This window comes from Xyrauchen texanus, chromosome 13 (genome assembly GCF_025860055.1).
Source record: "Xyrauchen texanus isolate HMW12.3.18 chromosome 13, RBS_HiC_50CHRs, whole genome shotgun sequence".
Lineage (NCBI taxonomy): Eukaryota > Metazoa > Chordata > Actinopteri > Cypriniformes > Catostomidae > Xyrauchen > Xyrauchen texanus.
In genome coordinates this window covers 21,860,989-21,883,445 of record NC_068288.1, presented here as the reverse complement: position 1 = coordinate 21,883,445, position 22,457 = coordinate 21,860,989, and the positions used below count along the sequence as shown (strand labels likewise).

The 22,457-nt window shown below is 39.6% G+C and overlaps 1 protein-coding gene across 1 annotated transcript in view; it reads right to left on the bottom strand.

The window, feature by feature from the left end:
- The window catches only part of LOC127653610 (rootletin-like), a 97,825-nt gene that overhangs the window by 16,763 nt on the left and 58,605 nt on the right, over positions 1-22,457 (bottom strand). Inside the window, exons 17-27 of the mRNA XM_052140345.1 lie at positions 19,165-19,395; positions 17,249-17,442; positions 15,333-15,460; positions 14,826-14,995; positions 13,335-13,502; positions 9,047-9,181; positions 7,303-7,446; positions 4,568-4,806; positions 2,154-2,313; positions 1,861-2,028; positions 173-557 (exon numbers count right to left, since the gene is read on the bottom strand). Of these exons, the coding sequence (XP_051996305.1) occupies positions 173-557; positions 1,861-2,028; positions 2,154-2,313; positions 4,568-4,806; positions 7,303-7,446; positions 9,047-9,181; positions 13,335-13,502; positions 14,826-14,995; positions 15,333-15,460; positions 17,249-17,442; positions 19,165-19,395 (2,122 nt within the window). The remainder of the gene's footprint in view (positions 1-172; positions 558-1,860; positions 2,029-2,153; positions 2,314-4,567; positions 4,807-7,302; positions 7,447-9,046; positions 9,182-13,334; positions 13,503-14,825; positions 14,996-15,332; positions 15,461-17,248; positions 17,443-19,164; positions 19,396-22,457) is intronic.

The window sequence follows — 22,457 nt, the reverse complement described above, 5'->3', positions numbered from 1 at the left end:
TGTAATTCATCTAATGTGTAAGGTTGAACACCATGTAAGTTACAGCAGGATATTGTTTAATATGCTTCAAGAAAGGAATCCTTTGTAATCTAAGAGTGGTGATGTTCCTCTTGACATTAAACTAACCTTTGCTACAGATCAAGGATTCATTATTAGACAGAAAACCCTATACCTTTCAAAGGTGAGCGAGTTCTCCATGGTGAGAGGCTCCGTCCACGTTCCCCAGGGGTGGGTGAACGTCTTCCACGGCCACTTCCAAGTGTACGTCTCAGGGTAGAACTGAGAACGTTCAGCCTGTGCTCAAGATCTCTCCGTTTGGCGTCATTCTGTCCCAGTTGTTCTTCCAGCCCCTGGGCTCGGGCCTCTGCAAGACTGACCTTCAGACCAAGCTCCCTGAGCTGGGCCTGGGCTTCCTGCAGTGCCCCCTCCAAGCGAGCCATCTCCTCACGCTGCTTCAGTTGGCTTTCCTGATTATTAGCATCCCGTTGTTGCTGTAACTCCCTCTCCTGGTGCTGCGCTTCTTCCAGTTCAGCTACACGCCTTTGCAAACCTGCAGCCTGTTCAAGGACAAACACCATTTCTATTAGTTTGAATGCATTAGGGGCTGTTCACACACCCAGCTGAAAAGACTAGCTTAACAAGCAGGCAATTCCCAAACTAGGCTACGCTAATTTAGGCTGGTAATTACTGGATTTGCTGCTGGTCTAGCTGATGTTTTCAAAGGCAAAACTTGGCAGGTGAAGTTTGTTGACCATTTTGTTCTGGTATTGCTGTTTATAAGGATAGTCCACCCAAAAATGTAAATTCTCTCATCATTTCCTCACCCTCATGCCATCTCAGATAAGTATGACTTTCTTTCTTCAGCAGAACACAAACACAGGTTTAAGAATAGAAGAATATCTCAGTTCTGTTGGTCCATACAATGCAAGTGAATGGTGATCAGACCTTTGAAGCTCCAAAAATAACATAAAGGAAACATAGAAGTAATCCATCAGACTCCAGTGGTTAAATCCATATATTCTGAATTGACATAATAGGTGTGGGTGATACACAGAACAAATTGTAAGTCTTTTTTTTCTTTCTTTAAATCTCCACTTTCACATCTGAAAGTGAAAGTTAAAGTGGATATTTAGGGTAAAAAAAGGATTTAACTATTGTTCTGTTTCTCACTCACACAATTATATTGCTTCTGAAGATATTAATTTAAACACTGGAGTCATATGGATTACTTTTACATTTCCTTTAAGTGAATTTTGGAGCTACAAAGGTCTGATCACCATTCACTTGCATTGTGAGGACCTAAAGAGCTGAAATATTTTTCAAAAAAATCTTTGTTTGTGTTCTGCTAAAGAAAGAAATTCATACATATCTGGGATGGCATAAGCTGAGTAAATGATAAGATCATTTAAATTTTTAGTTGAACTACTGTATCCCTTTAAGCAAAGAAGTCTTGCCGTTTAAAATCTTGCTTGTCAAAGCCTTGTTAGAACACTAGCACACCAGCATATTGTGTTGTGGACCAGCATTCAAAACACCAAATATGCAGGTGACCAGGTGCAGAACATGTTTTAGCCTTGAAAAAAGAAAACACACAGCACAAGGATTGGAACAGAATGCAGGTGTCTCAAGATATGTTTTAAAAACTGAAGACATTTTAACTTGGCACAGTGTAAACGTAACATTCATCGCTCGAGATGCTGAAAAAGCAGTGCATCGCAACAGACAAAAACATCTGAACATATTTACATAGAAAAATTATTTTAAAAAAATGCAGATGGATGCAAAAATATTTCCTGTGTGAATTGTCTCTTTCTGTGTGGGTGCATGCTGAATTTATACCAGTCTCATTGTGTATTGTACCTCCTTTAGGGCTGCCTCTCTGCCAGCATCACTCTCCAGTACTCTTTGTCTGAGAGTAAAGGTCTCCCTTCTCATTTCCTCTTCTCTCTGCTCTTCGTGAGTCAGTCTGGCCTGCATCTCACTCAGCTCCTGCCCTTGCTGAGTGCACTGACCCTCCAGTGTCTTTACCTGCTCACACACATATGATTTTTGTGCCATTATTTCACCCAAAAATGGCTCAGGTAGGCTGTGTTGATGAGAGTTGATTCTGACCACTAATAACAGCTTTTTTATTATTATTATATGGCCCTTACCTGTCTGCGCAGTTCCTGCAGTTCTCTGCGTGCCTGCAGGCGAAACTTCTCTAGCTCACGCATGTTGGTTCTCAGTTTCAGCACCTCCTGCTGGAGGGAGGATTTACACTCCTCTAAAACTGTCAGCCTTTGTTCCTGTTCCTCTCCCGCTCGCTTTAAACTGAGATAAAGAGAAAAACAAGGAAGATTAATTTCTATTGATGAAGCTCATTCATGCTACCTCACCTTTGAGAATGGAACTTCAGATGAATATTTGAAATGCCATCTGTGTTACAAGATATTTCTACTCCTGATTTCTACCTGCTGATCTTTAAGCTATCCCATACAATTTGTCCAGAGAACAGAGAAACCTATTGCAAAATAGGTTTTTCAATAGGAATGCAAAATAGGAATGTTCTTAAACAAACCACATGACATCTGTTCTTGTTCACTAATCACATCTCAAATTATGATCTAATGTAACTAGCAGTGCATTAACCGTGTTAAAGGAAGTTCACCCAAAATGTTAAGAGTCAAGTAGCTCGAAGCGGAGTCTCTGAAGGCCCGGGAGGACCACAGAGAGATCCCAGGAGGGGAACAGGCTTGGCCGTGGAGGGTTCAGCTTCCGGGTTCATCTAAGGAACCTGATAATCAAGTAGTGCTTACCCAAGGACTTGCCATACACTGCGTCATGGTGGCCCATGATATTGGCTACATACACCTTCAAGGTGGAGGGGGACAGCCTCCCCTACAACCTCTCTTGCAGAAATGAAAGCACTGACCGAACTGCGCATCTCTGCGGGTCTTCAGACCGGGAAGAACACCAATTTGCGAACAAGTGCCATTTTAGGGCGTAAAGTTGCCTGGTAGAGGGAGCTCTGGCTTGGTTGATCATGTCTACGACCGCAGGTGGTATGTCACTCAGATCGTCCACATCCCGTCCAGGGGCCAGACGTGGAGGTTCCAGAGGTCTGGGTGCGGTTGCCAGAGGTTGCCCCATCCCTGGGAAAGAAGGTCCTTCATCAGGGCAATTTGCCAAGGAGGTGATGTCATGAGGAACATGAGATCCAAGAACCAAGTCCGAGTGGGCCAGTAAGGAGCCACTAAGGAGACTTGTTCCTCATCTGCCCTGATCTTGCACAGCCCAGTGCAAGAAGGCTCACTGGGGGTAATGCATACTTGCGCAGCCCCCGGGGCCAACTGTGTGCCAGCGCATCTGTCCCGGGCCTCTGTCAGGGAGTACCAGAGCAGGCAGTGGGAATTTTCTTGGGAGGCAAAGAGATCTACCTGTGCCATGCCGAACCGGCCCCAAATCAGCTGGACCACCTGGGGGTGGAGCCTCCACTCTCCACTGGGCGAAACCTGTCACGACAGCGCGGTCGCTGTTATGTTGAGGTTGCCTGGGATATGAGTGGCATGCAGCCACCTGAGTCGCTGACTCCAAAGGAGGAGATGGCGGGCGAGTTGTGACATATGACGAGAGCGCACGCTGCCTTGGAAATGTATGTATGCTACAGTCACGGTGCTGTCTGAACGGATCAAGACGTGCTTGCCCTGGATCAGCAGGAGAAACCGCAGGGCAAAGAATACAGCCAGCAACTCTAGTGAGCCAACGGACCTATCAAAGGACCTATCAGCTTATACCATGTGAGCCATTTGGCTTGACATATCACATGTGAGCAAGCTAACTGGCAAAAAGATTACAAATTCAAAGAACCTATCAGCTGGGGCCTGGGTAAAGACGCTGACTACCACACCTGGAGTCGCAAGCTTAAATCCAGGGGGTGCTGAATGACTCCAGTCAGGCTTCCAAAGCAACCAATTGGCCTGGTTGCTAGGGTGGGTAGAGTCATGTTGGGTTAACCTCCTTGTGGTTGCTATAATAAGGGTTTTCGCTCTCAGTGGGGCACGTGGTGAGTTGTGCGTGGATGGCATGAAGAATAGTGTGAAGCCTCCACAAGTGCTTTGATAAGTGATAAGATGCGTGGATTGACAACAGTTGACAGACAACTGAGATTCATCCTCTGCCACCCGGATTGAGGCATGTAAGTACGCAACCACGAGGACTTAGAGCGCATTGGGAATTGGGCATTCCAAATTGGGGAGAAAAGGGGAGAAATCCCCCCACTACAAAAAAGAACCTATAAGCTTGAGCCATTCAGACACTTGCCACGTTTGGGTGCTTTTTAAGGCTTTAAAGTAAGTCATTATCAACTGCCATTGTATTGAAAACAGCGATTGGAACATTCTTTAAAATATCACCTTTTGTGTCCTGAAAAGGAAAGTAAGCAATATGGGGTTGGAACGACAAAAGGGTGATATGTAAATAAGTTTTAAATGAAAGAATTTTCCTTTTTGGGTGAACTATTCCTTCAGCAGGGTGCAGACATATGATACAGAAGGTATTCACAATTGAATAAGACTATATGCTAGACCTGTTGTTTTCAAACTCCGCCCTCTTCACAGCTGTTCGGAGATCATGGTTGGAAGTCTGGATGGCCTCTTTCTCTCTCACAGCATCTCCTAAAGCTCTCTTCAGTTCCAAGCTCTCACGCCGTTCAGCGTCTCTGACCTGCAAACACTCCCTCAGGTCTCGATGGGCCTCGATCAGTTCCTTATGACCAGAGTCCCTGCTCTCCTCCACCTCACTCAGCTCCCTCCTCAAACGCTCCACCTGATTCAGAGAGGGATGAAGAAAGAAAGAAAGAAAGAAATTCAACCAAATGATATTGTAAATATAGAAAGAGAATTATGTGTAGTGATCAGATCAGTGTTTGAGTGTAAAGGTCTAACTTTATCTAAAATAAAGCCTTTTAAATGACTCAAGTATGGTGAGGTGACATCATGGGGGGAGGAAGACTTCTAACAGTCATATTCCATCAGTGGCACTATTTTGCTGAGGACAATTCCATTTCATTTTCCATGAGATGAATGAAATGGAAACAGCTTATTAGTAAAGATCCACTGCTTTGTTCCATTCAGATTCTCAAAGCATGTGAGTGTTTGACTCATCCAAGGAGCTCTGCCTCCTTTCCTGGATTTCAAGGCACATTCTGATCCACACTTAAAAATGTGTTTTAAGTGCATGTGAATTATATCCAATAATTAGTTGTGCTGGTACAAATTTGATCAAATGTGCTCAGAGCGAAATTCCTGGCCTATGTAAACACACAGGAATATGGCCCACATTCTAGTAATTGCTTGGCTACAGATAATAGTTTTACAATGTTTTTTTTCTCACAATGCAGCCAGATTGCAGAGAGAGAGAGAGCGAGAGAGAGAGAGAGAGAGAGAGAGAGAGCGAGAGAAGAAAAATAGAGAAAAAGACAGGACAGGCTCCAAAGACTGCCACATGCAGCAGCGATGATGAGAAACATCAGCGGTGTGTACAAGTGTGCGTTGATGCTAGTGTGTGAAAGAGAAACGTGTGTTTGTGTATGTGTGTGTGTGTGTGTGTGTGTGTGTGTGTGTGAGTTCACTGGGCCACACAAGATGTTTTCTTCTCATAAATCTTGATGGAAGAGAAATAAGCCTGTGCCAAGCCCACGTTGCTTTAATTAATTAATAGAGTGGTTGGGTTAGAAAGACAGTGAAAGGGGTACGAAATGACCCCTGTTTTAGAGTTGTGAGGATGTTTCCATGAAGACAACTTTAACAACAGTACATGAAAAAAAATCAACTCCTGAGCACCTGCTTATCTGTGAAAAACCCAAACTCCAACTTTTTCATGTCATAGAGGGAGCCTCCTTCTCATTTCTTGCTTTTATAGTTCCCTTCACACACCCTCTCACCAGTGGTGGTTTGTCAATGTCTGACCAGGGCAAATCAGAGGAGGATTAGTGAAAATAATCAAACAGAAGGGGAGAATCCATCTTTGTGTGCATACAGCCTTACTCAGAAAGTTCTCACTACAGCCATTGAGTCACACCACTCACCCTGGGTGCTTGGGGAAAGATTTTTCTACCATCCAAATTTGTGGCCCGAGGCTGTGGTAGAATCTAACTAATGTTTGTGCAGAGATCATTCCCAAGAGTGACCTTGAGCCTTAAAGGAATAGCTCACACAAAAATGTGTGTGTTTATTGTGTTTATTTAGTAAACAAAGACCCACCCCTAAAAAAATCAACCATGATTTAACTACACTACCAATAGTATCACCATGGTATTTTGCAGTAAAATCATAGTAGCTACAAAATTAAACATGGTTTTTGTATTAACACAATATTACTGTAGTTACACCATGGTTAATGGCATAAAAAATATGGCTTCCATCACATAACATGGTTACTACAATAATACTATAGTAAAACCATGGTTAATTTTACTAGGATCAAACCTTTCTCTCAACTCCGGGCCATCACCATTACCAAACGAACAAACTGTCATTTCTTTGTTTCCACTAGACTTTTGGAATGCAAATAGCCAAGCTGTGTGGCAGGTGCTAATTCTGAAATAGGATAACAGGAGGACTGAAAAATAAAAAAAAAGTGTAGTTGTGTAAAAATGTATTTTCTGTTATTTAGAGTTCATTTATGTAACTGTCTTTTAATCTATGGACATTATTAAATGTATAAATATTAATATTCATTAAATGCCCTAAAGGTAAAGCTTTGGAGGTTTTCTTGAAAATGTAACCACCAAAACAACTCAAAAACACCATTTGGGCAGATTTTTTTGTTCGTAATTATGTCACGCCCGTTCTTTCCTCGATTTCGCTTAAAGTATATTGGCACTATAAGAAAGTCATACAGGTTTGGAACAACATGAGGGTGAGTCAAATATGATGCAATTAAAATTTTTGGGTAAACTATGCCTTTAAAGGTGGAGGTGTACATGAATATATGTAAGCACAAACATGCAACTTCCTGTGTGCTTACCAATAAAACTGGTGGCATCTAGAAAATGCTCAAAACACATCAACCAATGCCAAGTTCAACAGGAGTCTATGCTAAATGACTCTCCCCAGGACAGCCCTTGGTAGGTACAAACTGGAAAAACTCCCGGCCCAATCTCACGGCACAACAAAAACTAACTCACCCCCTCACTTACATTACGTTCGCACAAACATACCACTGCTCTTATGGGCTATGGGTTTCACATGTTCTGGATGATACATTTGTTTCTATGACAGAACACCTGGAAAGTGAGTGTTAAGTTTAAAGTTGTGGGACCTCTTGCTGAGCCTCCTGCCTCTGCATTGACAGCTCTCTGATCTGGTCATTCAAACTGCGCTCCGAAACTTCACGGGAACTCAGAGACTCCTCAAAACGACAGTGCAAGCCATGCAGCTCAGCTTGCAACCCTAAAACTGTGTCCTAGAGAGAGAGAGAGTAAGATAGAGAAAATATTAACGATAATGTAATTTTTACAACAGATAGTTCCAGCACTCAAATTTTATTGGCCAGAAGGTGTTCCAAGAGTGCTAATATTAAAATAACTGCACTAGGATGCTTCATTACTTCTAACTCTGATTGTTTGTGTTCACGGCTTTCCAAATAGTAGTGGGGATTTTGATTCATCCCAGTGACTTGACACCTTGGGTCTGTTCCAAAACTTAGTGAGCTGCCTCATTGTCTACTGCCTACATAGGCAGCTGCCTTCTATGGCAGCATCCTTACTGAAATGATTCCTCATAAGAGAGCGATTTGGAATGCTCTATATAGGCGGCAGCTACACACATCATTCAAATAGTGGTCCTCACGTGCAGCGCATGGGACACTCGACTTGGAACTGATTTCACAACGCAATCCTTTGATGAGCCTAAACACACACACACATTTTTGGTAAAATAGTAATTTTGTATCATATTAAAATTATTAAATTATTATTTACTGATCCTTTTCAGTATTCGATGGATTATAAGTATATTTATAATCAAAATTTTCTCTCTTCGTCCGCCATCTTGGATTTATTTTCCATCAAGCTCATCATGGTGCATTCTGGGATCACCTACCCAGGCAATAATACATCTGATGCTACCTTAGAATTTGGCCAAAATGAGATTTCTTAAGAGGCAGTTAATGTAATTAAGACACCTAGCTTTTGGAACAGCCTTCGCATCGGGACCGCACCTATGGTGCCTTAAAATGCTCTGGAAGATGCTCACTAGGTTTTGATGTGACGCACCACAATGGCTAGAGGAGGTCTATGCTGGATGAATCGACGCAAATTTTATAAACGTTTATTTGTCTTGTTTGCAGGAATAGCATGCAGTGCAAAATGGAATGTGACCTTTGTTTACTGTCATCATGTCGCAACAAATGCTTCCAGTGTAGACAGCTTCATTGATTATAATGGGATCTATTTGCTTTTGACGTGACGCTTCCAGTGTAGACAGCTTCATTGATTATAATGGGATCTATTTGCTTTTGACGTGACGCTTCCAGTGTAGACAGGTTGTTAGTCTTTTGAATCTGTTCAACAAAAATATTTTTTAATTCATTGTTCAGTGATATTTTCAGTGACCATTTCTGCAGATTACATCTTTACACCAGTAGGTGGCGACATATGAGCATCTTTTATGTTTTGAGTTACTCAAAAAATACAGATTTGTTCACTGATAAAACACAACTAGTTCGAAACCAGAGAATAAGAGAAGTACAAAGTGCTGAATTATGCTTGATGCTTTGGCTTCTTTTGAAACTAAATTTGCTGGCATAAATACTAATTAGCCTTTTTTTAATGCATGTTATTTAATACTACTTGTTTGTTGAACTGTTGTATAAAAGTACAATGACACTTGCAATCATACTGTTGTTCTGAATATCTGTACAGCTGTGATTGCGTGCAGAACAATGCTGGGCTGCACCAAAGCTGTGCTGATATTCAGAACAACAACACTATTGCTTGAGTGATTTAGCTTAAATAGCTTAATAGTACAAACGTGATACACAGATATGTTGGGATACATTTTACCTTGTCTTGTTCCTGTTTGCCCAGGAAGTCTCTTCGCATACGATCCATTTCCAGGGCAGCTGTCTCAATGTCACGCTCCAGGGTTATTATGCGCTCTGTAAGAGTTGCTTTCTCTGCCTCCTTCTGAGAAAGGACCTACCAATAAAAAAGACATTAGCATGGTCAACTCAGGATTAATGAGCCATTTGCCACGTTTTTTTCATATTATGTTGTTAGATTGCTGTACTGTTGTTCACTATTGGATGCCCTAACTTAATTGATGAGCTGCACAACTAGGCCATTAAAATAAGATGTATTGCCAGTAAATATAATACACTCACCTAAGGGATTATTAGGAACACCTGTACAATTTCTCATTAATGCAATTATCTAATCAACCAATCACATGGCAGTTGCTTCAATGCATTTATTGGTGTGGTCCTGGTCAAGACAATCTCCTGAACTCCAAACTGAATGTCAGAATAGGAAAGAAAGGTGATTTAAGCAATTTTGAGCTTGGCATGGTTGTTGGTGCCAGACGGGCCGGTCTGAGTATTTCACAATCTGTTCAGTTAATTTTCACGCACAACCATTTCTAGGGTTTACAAAGAATGGTGTGAAAAAGGAAAAACATCTAGTATGCGGCAGTCCTGTGGGCGAAAATGCCTTGTTGATGCTAGAGGTCAGAGGAGAATGGGCCGACTGATTCAAGCTGATAGAAGAGCAACTTTGCCTGAAATAACCACCCGTTACAACCGAGGTATGCAGCAAAGCATTTGTGAAGCCACAACACGCACAACCTTGAGGCAGATGGGCTACAACAGCAGAAGACCCCACCGGGTACCACTCATCTCCACTACAAATAGGAAAAAGAGGCTACAATTTGCAAGAGCTCACCAAAATTGGACAGTTGAAGACTGGAAAAATGTTGCCTGGTCTGATGAGTCTCGATTTCTGTTGAGACATTCAGATGGTAGAGTCAGAATTTGGCGTAAACAGAATGAGAACATGGATCCATCATGCCTTGTTACCACTGTGCAGGCTGGTGGTGGTGGTGTAATGGTGTGGGGGATGTTTTCTTGGCACATCGTTTAAATGCCACGGCCTACCTGAGCATTGTTTCTGACCATGTCCATCCCTTTATGGCCACCATGCACCCATCCTCTGATGGCTACTTCCAGCAGGATAATGCACCATGTCACAAAGCTCGAATCATTTCAAATTGGTTTCTTGAACATGACAATGAGTTCACTGTACTAAAATGGCCCCCACAGTCACCAGATCTCAACCCAATAGAGCATCTTTGGGATGTGGTGGAACGGGAGCTTCGTGCCCTGGATGCGCATCCCACAAATCTCCATCAACTGCAAGATGCTATCCTATCAATATGGGCCACCATTTCTAAAGAATGCTTTCAGCACCTTGTTGAATCAATGCCACGTAGAATTAAGGCAGTTCTGAAGGCGAAAGGAGGTCAAACACAGTATTAGTATGGTGTTCCTAATAATCCTTCAGGTGAGTGTATGTAATATTTATTGGAACAAGGAATCAGTTTTCTTGCTGGTAAAAATTAACATTATGCAGAGGAAAATATTTTTATATAAATTGCAGCAGTGCATAAATAAAAAGTGCAGTAGTGTTGGCAGAAACCTTTGTGTGGGTGGGCCAAGATAAATTATCAATTGCATGAGTTATGTTAACTTTTTACTGATTTATTTATTTTTTATGTTTTTGATGTTTAGCTAATTGTTTCCAGGAGCATATTTAGCACATTTATTTACTTAACGGTTGTCTACTTTAACGATATTAAAAGATCAACCAACAACAGTTAAGTTTGAGTACATTGAGACTTTTTTAGTTTTTTTTGTTACATGCATAACATTTAGAACCTTACTTGTGGACAGAAAGGACATCTGGTATAAAACCTGTGCCAAGTCAAATATGCAGATCACGGATGGTATGCTTTGGAGACCCCAACGGGAGAAGCCAAAAGAAGAAGATATGGGGATTTACCCTGAATTGACATTTTAACCATAGAATGGAACAATTTTGGTAATATTTTAACAAATGGATGAAAATGATGGTTAAAAATCTCTGATCCTGTCACTGTCGCAACTCTACTCTTATTAAAGTGGGGAACAGATGACGCTGCTATGATAGCGAGATAAGAGATATTAAGAATAAAGGAATTAGGTTCCAAAGTAAAGAAAAAATACTCTGAGCTATCTACACCTGACAGTTTCCCTAAGTTATTACAAAAATACAAAGCAACAAATTCAAGCATGACATTTGGAAATAACATAATTTTATTTTAGTCGTACAAACAGAGGCTTCAGTTTAAAAAGTGTCTTGAGAGCCTATTTTATCATCCAAAATAATTTATTTCTGTGTAGCTTATTTATTGCCATCAAGAGCTGCAACAAAAATAAGTTATTATAAATACAATTCAAAATAAATTCATGCATATGATATTTGTAATTAACATTATTTTATCTTAAAAAATAAAGTGAATTGAGTTTAGTGTTTTAGGAGTTTTGAGAGCATTTTAACATTGAAAGGTATTGCATCTTATGTCAACTCGATCTGGTTTTGATGAAGAGGTTAGAAGTTATTTAAATATATAGCCTAAATAATACAATTCATTGCAATCAATTCACATACTGTACATGCCATTTGTTTAAAATATTTTTATTAGAAGTGGCTGGAGCCGCTGCGCGATACAATATGCCCGTCAATTGAACGATGCCTCATCGCCATATCGGGACTTTACAATCTCAATAGCTTCAATTTAATAAGAGAGATCTAGTTTTTTTTTTTTAGCTGCTGTTGTGTTGAAAGCTTTGATGATGACATTATCCAGACTAACAGCCTCAGACATTAGCAGTTTGTGGTTCGAGGCCAGCAAGCTATTGGCTGTTGGTGGAATAGGGGCATAAAACAATAATTGGGTGGTCCTGAATACCAGTGGGTGGCACAGGCCCACCCAGGCCCATCCTTGGCTATGCTAGTGCATTATACATCATGTCATGAACATGATGAATGATGTGGACAGAGAAAAAAATCATATAGAACATTGAAATAACTCTCAGTAACATTAACTTTTAAAAAAGGAATAAAATCTACACAAAGTGACTATTCACTCTATTGTTTGAGATGCTGCTTCACTCATGTGCTGTCTGCAGACAAAAGCCATTCACACATCTGCCCAAAGATTGATGCCTCTAATCATTATTCTTTTGTATATATTCTGATGATTAACTCTATTTTATACACCCATCCTTGCAGTAGTATCAGTGTCATTATAAAATACAATAACAGAGGGTAACCAGTGCATAATATTTCTGCATATAGCGTGTTAACGAATTTGCACCATTAGTGCAGAATGAAAATATGACAAATTGCACTAAATCTAATGCATACATCTTTAAATCATCATGGAGTGGTTAAAACAGCTTCTTTGACTTATCACGTGTGAATTCTTCTAATTGATTGAAAAATGTAAGTAATAATACACTTTTAACAATAAAAGTGTACATTAATGAATCATGTATTTTATTAATGTTTAAAATGCAATTAAATGTAACCAAAAACTTGCACATTAATTAGTCATTTTAAAAAGCATTTGTCAATTGCATTTCTAAATGAATTTGCCTGTTACTTTTCTTCTTCCATTTGCCACTGGCTTTTCTTCTTCTTCATTTTGCTATTGCTTTTCTTTTTCCATATGCCATTTGCTTTTCTTTCTCCATTTGACAATCAAGATAAAAATGCAGTTGAACAGCTGACTCCTGTGAGCAACCAATTAACATTTGACTCAGTTTTAAGACACTCTCCCACATGCCATTCGAAGGAGATTTCAGGGCTATATGGGGCTACAGACACACCCTTTGATTAGATTGAAAAGTTCTTGAAACCATTCCACTGAAAGACATATGAACACACACACACACACACACACACACACACACACACACACACACACACACACACACACACACACATGTTGTGTTTCCATGTTTTATGGGGACTTTCCATAGACATAATGGTTTTTATACTGTACAAACTTTATATTCTATCCCCTAAACCTAACCCTACCCCTAAACCTAACCCTCACAGAAAACTTTCTGCATTTTTACATTTTCAAAAAACATAATTTAGTATGATTTATAAGCTGTTTTCCTCATGGGGACCGACAAAATGTCCCCACAAGGTCAAAAAATTCGGGTTTTACTATCCTTATGGGGACATTTGGTCCCCACAAAGTGATAAATACACGCTCACACACACACACACACACACACACACACACCTGTTGTTTATGACTCTCGGCCTGCAGCAGGCTGTCTGTACAGTGTTGCTGCAGTTTGGCCAGTTCTTCCTGCAGCTGCTGCAGCTCTCTGCGATTCTGCATGCGCAGCTCCGTGCACTCAGCTTGCAGCTGCGACTCTGCCTGCTCCCACTGTGCACGCATGCGTTCCTGAGACACACAGGGCAGGTGCTTGTGTTAGAAGTTCAGCATCTATAGGCTGATCCATGGAGTATTTTGGATATGCTTTGGAATGCATACTCTCTAAATCCATAGCAGTGTTTTAAAATGTACGGTTAGTGCATATCAATTCAGAATCCTTCTGCCGAAGTTCTCTCACAGACTGATAGTCAAGGTCCAAATCTGTAGAAGTACTCCTTTTTAATGTCTGAAACGAACACATTGTGCATACAAGTCTAATTTAAACTTAGTGATTCTTGACCTAGGAGTCCTCAGCTAGTCGAAGAATGTTGATGATTGGCTAAAACTAAATATGGGCGTGGTTTGGATGTGACGCTCTTTATCTACAATTTCGATAGCCAGCTCTGTGACAAGTTCAATAAGACAAAGAGACACAGAGTTTTGCATCAAAACGTTGATGCATTGAAAGAAAGACTTGCATTATTGTTATTACTTCCTACTGAAGTGTCATCCTGAAAGTTGACAACCTTCCGTGATCCTCAACAAACACATTTTAAAACGACACAGCTCATAGTATAAATGCAGGCTTTGTTCACCAAGGGTGCTTTGTTTCATTTAAATGGTCCTCTTTTTACATTTTGTAAATCAGGCTTAAGGTGTTTGATGAGATGTGTTTCATGCTGGGTTCACTCTATCACAAAAGCTCATGGACAGGGCCGGTCAACACATTAGATGACATAGTACCAAAACTTACCAAGCAATGGTTACTGCACATGTTCCTTGGAGTAGTCCACCATATAAATACCATGATATAGTATATAAATACCAAGGTTTTACCATACTGTACCATCACTGTACCATGATACTGCCACATCAGGCTTTTGAGAATGGTAACTTTGATAAGCTTCTTGTGCTGAGTAATTTTAAAAGGTGTCAGTATGTTTATAGTCCATTGTTTCATTAATGCTACACAATATATGTAGACTACTAAATCAAATGTTCAAATAATGCTGCTAAAATCAAGAGAATGGAATGCTTTAGTGCTATTTTGCCAAAGAAAAAGAAAAAAAAAACCTTGGGGAGCATGCCCCCAGAACCCCCTACAACATCATGGTACTTGATGTGCCCCAGACTCCCCAGTAATGATGAAAGCCTACAAATGCCTCTTCTGTGAAACATACTTAACAATGTGCATAGATCTGAAGGGCAGTGCACCTTTGCTTTTTTCTTTCTTTTTTCGAGCATCTTATTTTTAACATGTCAGACCACTTGGCTTGGTGCACTTTACATTTAGTTTATTTCTATATACAGTGATACCCATTTACGATCCCTACTTAAGAAGCTGATGAATACCTTGTTCTTTCTTTCAGTTTGCAGTTGTTCCTGATGGCTTTGTTGTGAGGTAATGAGGGTTTGTTGTGCGTTTCTCTCAGCCTGAGCAAGCTTTAACTCTAGCGCCTGTTTTTCCTGCAAAGCCCGGGTCATATGTTGCTCTAGTTCACTCTGAATGCTAGACAGCTCACCTGTGCAAAGGGAAGAACAAACATAGGGGAGAAACACGCTTCTTAATTCAAATATACATTAGGGATATACTGAGTTCCAACATGCTGGAAAGATATGAAATTATATGCTCACTGGAATCATTACTGCACAATATATAGTGACAGCACCAACAAATAAATAGCACAATGTGGATGTTATCTGTGAGGGAACTTTGTTAAGCTCTAGAGAGAACCTCAGCTGTTCCCTAGTTCTGGGCTGAAATATGGGGCCCTTGTGGGCTATTGCTGGGACCCAAAGGCCAGTTTATTCAGCCAAGTCAGTGAAAGAGGGGTTGAGGCTCCCTGGAGGGACACTCACGCATCAAAGCCTCATTAGCCTGCTGTAGACTAGCTTTATCTCCCTCAAGCCTTGCTCGATTGGCCTCCAGCGATGAGGCCAGTTCCTGTCCTTCGAAAAGGCCTGACTCTAGAAACTCTCTTTCAGCCCTGAGAATAGAACAAAAGCAAGAGAACACACAATATAGAGACCAAAAGATGGTGAGAGAGGAAAACAAAGAAAATTGATTGTTTTAGGTAGTTAATGAACATCTTTAATTTCTGCAACATTAGCGTCACAACGTAAATGCAAAAATAATCTTTGGGTATTTTTTAATAAAGTTGCAAACTAAGATAGGTCACATCTGTGTACAAGAGATACATGTGAGAAAATGGCAGAGATTGCATTCCCCATGCATTAGGACCCAGGAGTAAAGACTTCCCTTCAGTCGCTCTACAGCATAGAAGTAGTGCTATGTCAAGATTATTTTGAGATCTAAGCATTGTATAACGTTGTTTTTTGGGCTTGTTTTGATATGGAGCATCTGCTGTAAGTAATCATGTGTAACCATTTTTTCATATTTTAATATGTTAATGTTGCATGAAAAAACTCGACAAATAAGCCACATCAGTTTATAACATAGGTAACTCCAACGCTTTTAGTCTGCGAGTAAAACAATATGATTGTTGTATTCTAATCTTTATTAAATACAACAACTGTCAATAATAAAAATGTGTTATATTTACAACACTATTTGCCATGCACAAATTTTTCGGTTCTCTGACTGAATGTTTTTACTAGGAGTGTAATGAAACATCATTTTGTTGGGATGTGTGGAGTTGCGTTTAACAGCGGTCTAGTGTTTGTTAGCACAGTAAAGTTATAGTGCACAGAATATTTAAACTGCTTGCATTTAACACCACTTATAAATGCTACAACTAACTCATGACTGAGGTTTTTATCTGTATGTGTGTAAGTATACTTTGTGTGTTTTGGTGTGCAGTGTGTTTGACCAGCCATCATCAGTTATGGAAGTCACATTAAGTCGCAGGACTGCAACTAATATTCTAGAAAATGTATGTAATCTGTTTTCAAACAGGTTCTAGAAAACAACTCCTGTCTTCTGTTGGTTTTACATAAAGATAGTCTCACACCAAACTCGAACCATTAGTCAAGTCAATGAGCGTGTGTACATGCACGTTTTTACACCGATTATGCATCATAAGCCAACAAAGTGTGTGGTCATGTAAACGCATTAAATGACGTTCCTTAATAGGTGTAAATCATAAGACTAAACCGATCAACATGGGAAGATTTTTGCCCATTACGCCGATTTAGTGTTGAATGTAAACATTTTAACCGCTGTTCTTCCCAGCATATCCAACATGCACATGTGTTGTATGTATGCCTCCACACAATTTTACATCAGTCATGGAGAATAACAATTATTTTAATTGTCATGTAAATGAAGATTTATTGCAAAGTCCAATTTTTTAAATAAGCTGATATTTGAGAGTAAAAACAGCGCATTGGTGTGCATGTAAAAAGGGCTCAATGTTGCTGTGTTGGACATGATGGGTCTTTTAAACAAACAGAGGAACATTTAATAGCACCACAGAGAATTTTAACATTGAAACATTTACACATCAGTTTTAACTTCATTTAAGACAGACAAGATGTTCTGGAGATAATTTACACTGCAAAATACAGGCTTAACCTCACGCTGATTCTCTCACAGATGAGGCTTGGGGAATCTAGGAAAAGTAACATGTTTCAAAAAGCCCAATTGATAATTACTCAAAAAATTCATAAAAAATAAATACATTAGGTTGAAAACACACAGATTTACTCTGCCTGGCAACCTCAAACTCCAACATAAATACAAACAATTAGCCCATATAAACATATTAATACATCAAATCCTACTTGCAGTAAAACACTAACACACATTGACTCACCGCAGAGAAGCGAGGTCTTGGGCTAGGCCCTTGGATTTGCGTTGCTCTGAGGTGAGTTGCACTGAGAGATTGGCTTTGTCTCTTGCCAGTTCATCTCTCTCTTTGCAAGTCCTCTGCAGTGAGGCAGCACTCAGCTCTGCTTCCCTGCGACATGCACTCAAGTGTTCCTGCAGGGCTTTCTTCTGCTTACTGACCTGCACGAAACACATATACATGGTAGTACAAATATGAATATTCACATATGCCTCTGGTTTTAGCAAAATATTTAAAGGAATTGTTCATCTAGAAATGGAAATTCAGTCATAATTGACTCGCCCTTATATCGAAACATGTATGACTATCTTTCTTAAGCTGAACACAAAAAGAAAAATTTGTAATGAATATCCTGGTCCATTATTCAGTGGAATTGATGTTGATAGTGATCAGCGCTAAACAACACAAGATCTTGCATGAACTTGGGGTGCTTACACTTGCATAATATATTAATGATGACTGATGGCAAATAGCTTATTTTAATGGCACCTGTAGCTGATAACTTCCATCTTTGGTGACACTGCATTTATGCAGCTAGGTAGTCAGCATATTTTAAATACAATATTTACTGAGTGCACCTTTAACTATTAGTGTCTCAAATCCTTAATACAATTTTCAGTTGTTTCAAAAGCCACAATAGACCTTAGACCAGGTAGACGCCATATTTATTATGATGCAGATACAAATGAGGCTGTGAGGGATAGACTTACAGTCTGGGAATTGGCATGCACTAATTTAAAGGTCCTAGATCCCATTTAATTTTAACAACTCTGGTTTTCCAGTGAGCCAATGTGAACAAGCTTCTTTCATAGCATTATGAATGCTTATTATGATCATTTTGGGTGTTTTTTTTTTTTTTTTTTAAGTTTTGAGGTGCATCAAAGTGAAGTGCAAATGCATTAAATACTGTAGATGGACCGGGATAATCATATTTTTTTTTCTTTTACATTCCGCATAATAAAGTCATATGGGTTAGGAAGATCTTGAGGATGAGCAAATGTTGACAGATTTGTATTTTTAACTATTCCTTCAAACTGAGGCTAGCTTACTGGGGTAGTGAGGTAAAGGAAAGGAGAAATAGAAATAAAATCCAGTGCCAAAATAATTAGTCATGCACTCACAAAAAAATAACAATAATAATAATAATCATAGAATAATTAGATGGTTTGTCAATTTCTGTCAAATCTTAGGAACAACAGGCAGTCTGAATATTTTCCTGAAATGTTAAAACTTTCCTCTCTGAGCCTGTATTCTTCACAAGCAAACAGAAGGAATTTTACTTCACTTCATTGCGAAGCAGGTCTACTGAAAAAGCAGTAAGTACAAGAATAATGTGACATTGCAAATAGTGAACAAATATTTTGCAGTATATCCTTACAACTGTGTGAAAATAGAGATGGCATTAGTATCCAGTAATTTATGTTGATTTAAATACTACAGCTTAATAGTAGTGACATCACTGTAAAACATGACTTTAAGCATAAAGAAAGAGCAGACAAATTCCACACTGTCTGTAGCAGAGCTGTGAGCAGACAGATCAAGCTTATGATTTACTGCTTTGCTCACTCATATTCTCTCACTGTGATATTACCTGTCTGTAATATCAATCTCTCCCATCTTTCTCTCCTCCATTTGTACTTGAGATCCCCTTGGCGTCCCCCAATTCTATTCCTTTGAAACTCATATAACACATGCTTGGGCCAAGATTCATATTCAGAGCGCCTGGAGGAAGGTGTTGAGTACCATGGCAGATGGGTCCAAGATCTTCCAGGATTGTTTAATGTGACAACAACAATACCCATCAGAGCACAGCTGAGAGCTGTGAATCATTCTGGGTAATGGGGCACACGCCCAGTCATTTAGTGAGATGGAAAGGGGCTGACCTGGGTGTGCTGCTCCAGGGCTATGCTTTTCTCCCTCTGGAGGAAACTATACTCTGCATCTTGGGTCACTCTGGCTTCTTGGAGCTGAATGTGTGAGGACTCCAGAGCATGCTTCTCCGCTGTCATTTCTAACAGCTCCTGCTGCAGGCGAGCTAGGTCCTCCCGGGCTGCCGCTCTCTCTAACTCTGCCTCCCGTCTGCGTTCACCGAGCTCTGCCTTCTCGGCCTCGACCTGTCAGCAAATAGGTCAAGCACAATTTCTCTATGATTTAGTAAAATGATGATAGTAACACTAGAATTCTTGGAGTATTGCGTTCTCCAAGAAGTATGCAATACATGCGTAAGTTTGCATGCACAAAGTAATATTAAAGATCCACTCTGCGATTTGATATCTAATTGCTTATCTTTTAAAAGATTTAAAGATAAAAATAAATGGTTGTGACTAGCAGGATATATGTTTATATGTTAGAAAATGTTAATATAAAAAAATATGTTTAAAGTGATGTACACTCACATGAGATGAAAACTCTAATTCAGGGGTGCTCACACTTCTATGGAATGAGATCTACTTTTTCATAATGTTATTGTAGCAAGATCTAACATACACAATATATATGTAGTCAGTAGTGAAATCTGACTATTCTCTATACTCGTTTTGATACCACAACAAATAATAATACTTATTTTGAATTATGTATGCATTGTTTCCGATTAACATTTTTTATTTATTCGTAGATATAACAAAGAAAAACAAAACATATATACACTGAATTAACATTTAACCCTAACTATTAAAATGATCTGTCTGCCTATCATCACACTGGTCAGAAACCAATTTGTTATGTGTTTATCCCCCATATTGATGACTGCCCCACCGCCAAAAATACAGAGTCTGGGGCAAAATTTTATTTAAGTGCCCAATACATCACACATAAAACTCTGAACCTTCAACCAAAATTCCTGGATCTCAACACACCACCAAAAAACATGGGTTGTGTCTCCATCTTTTGATTGGCATTGCCAGCAGGTGGGTGTGTCTTTAAGACCAAGCCAATACAATCTATAGGGGGTCCAATAGAATCTATGTAAAATATTGAATTGCACAAGGCACACCCTTGCATCTCTAGATACAGACTTAACATTTTTAAGAATCCTAGCCCACACTCCCTCCTCCAATACCAAGTTTAAATCTTTACCCCATAATCTCTTGACAGAAGTTAAAGCTTAACACTCCACTCTCATATAGGCCACCGAGCATATTAACCTCCCTCAGAATCCACTCAGAAAGACCAGCAGAAAGAGGACTTATTAATACATAATTTGGGGTTCAGCCATATGCTTGAGGCAACATAAAAAAAAATGTCAGGATTAAACACTCTAGACACTTTTGACCATAACGAGTGCAAATGCGAGATAACGGTGCAACTTAACTTCTTAAATTGGTTTGATAGAAAGGTTTTGCAATGGCGAAATATGGCAAGAACTTCCTGTTCAATACAAAACCAGTGAGGGGCTCTCTCAGGTGAAAGCGACCAATGAGCCAAATGCCTGAGACCGAATGCATAATGATAAAACAAAATCTTGGGTAGGCCTAGCCCACGTTTGTCAATCGGCCTATGTAACTTATTGAAATGTAAACTGGGACGCTTAGCATTCAAAATGAAGGACTTTGCTATGCTATCAAATTGCTTGAAATAAGAGAGGGCGACATCGACAGGGAGAGATTGCAGCAGGTAGTTGAATGTTGGAATATAATTCATTTTAATAACATTAGCCTTCCCAATCATAGATAATGTAGTGAAGCCCACCTGTCCACATTGCTCGAAAATCTTTTTATTAACTCTTTCCCCGCCAGCGTTTTAAAAAAAGTTGCCAGCCACCGCCAGGGTTTTTGACGATTTTCGCTAAACTTTAATGGCCCGCAGAATATTTTCTTCCATGAATGTATGAAGATGCTATATATCACAATAAAGATCTGAGCCTCTGCTTTTAGGAAAAAAAAAACGATTTTATTTTATCTTCATTTGTTCTTTTTTTATTGCCACTTGAACAGAGGTAGGTTTTGTCAAAAACAACATTTCGGACAAAAAGCTGAGAAAAAGGCATTTTTATCAAACAAGTGCTTTAGTATTAGTATGGTGTTCCACTTCACGTTTGAGACGATCGCAGTCTGTTTCTTTGATCAAAGAGTTGCGTACTCTTTCAAAACATGCGCGCGGGTCTTCCTTACCGTATACCACCTAAAACACGGATACCCGGAAAATTCTGTGTTTGGCGGGGAAGCGTTTTTTTCATAAAACCCGGAAAATTCCGTGTTTGGTGGGGAAAGAGTTAAGGGGTCAAAATTAACCCTAACTAAATCACACAAATGTGTTGGGAATAAAATGCCCAAATACATAATGCCCTGTTTGGGCCACTGGAAGGCAAGGCATAGATCTAATGGGGTTGGAGACGAATAATAAAATATCATCAGCATAAAGAAAAAGTTAATGCGCCATACCTTCCACCACCACCTCTGTTAAATCATCTTTCGCGGCTGCTAATGGTTCCAGGGCAAGACAGAGCAATAATGGGGAAAGAGGGCAACCCTACCGGATGCCCCTATCGAGAGACAAATAATATGAAATTAATAATTTTTTTTTGTACTGCCGCTACCAGGAGTCTATAAAGTAACTTAATCCATCCAATAAAAGTATTATTACCCGTATATTTCCAAAATCTTAAAAAGATAATCCCATTCTATCTTTCTACCTTTTCCGTGTCAAGTGAGATGGCAGCAACCAGAGTCATACCATTTGCCCCTGGCAATTGCCTCATGATATTGATAGTATGCCTAATATTATCAGAAGAGCTGCGGCCCCAAATAAACCCCACCTGATCTGTATATTTAAGTAACTTTTTATAACTTTACTTAATCGGTTAGCCAAAATTTTTGACAATATTTTTACATCTAGATGAATCAGGGAAATTGGACGGTAACTCTTACACTCCCTTGGATCTTTGTCCTTATTAAGAATCAGTCATCAGTTTAGGGAGTGTGTATGTGGGTATGTATGAAGGTGAGTGTATGTACGTATATGTATAATTATTTATTTTTTATTCTTTTTTGTTTTAATTACCTATGTCTTGCTGCTGTTTTTGGTATTGTTTGTATTGTTGTACACTTGAAGCTCCTGTCACCAAGACAAATTCCTTGTATGTGTAAGCATACTTGGCAATAAAGCTGATTCTGATTCTGATTAGACGAAGACGTGGAATTATAGAGATCAAGATCTCTTTTGACATTTGACATTT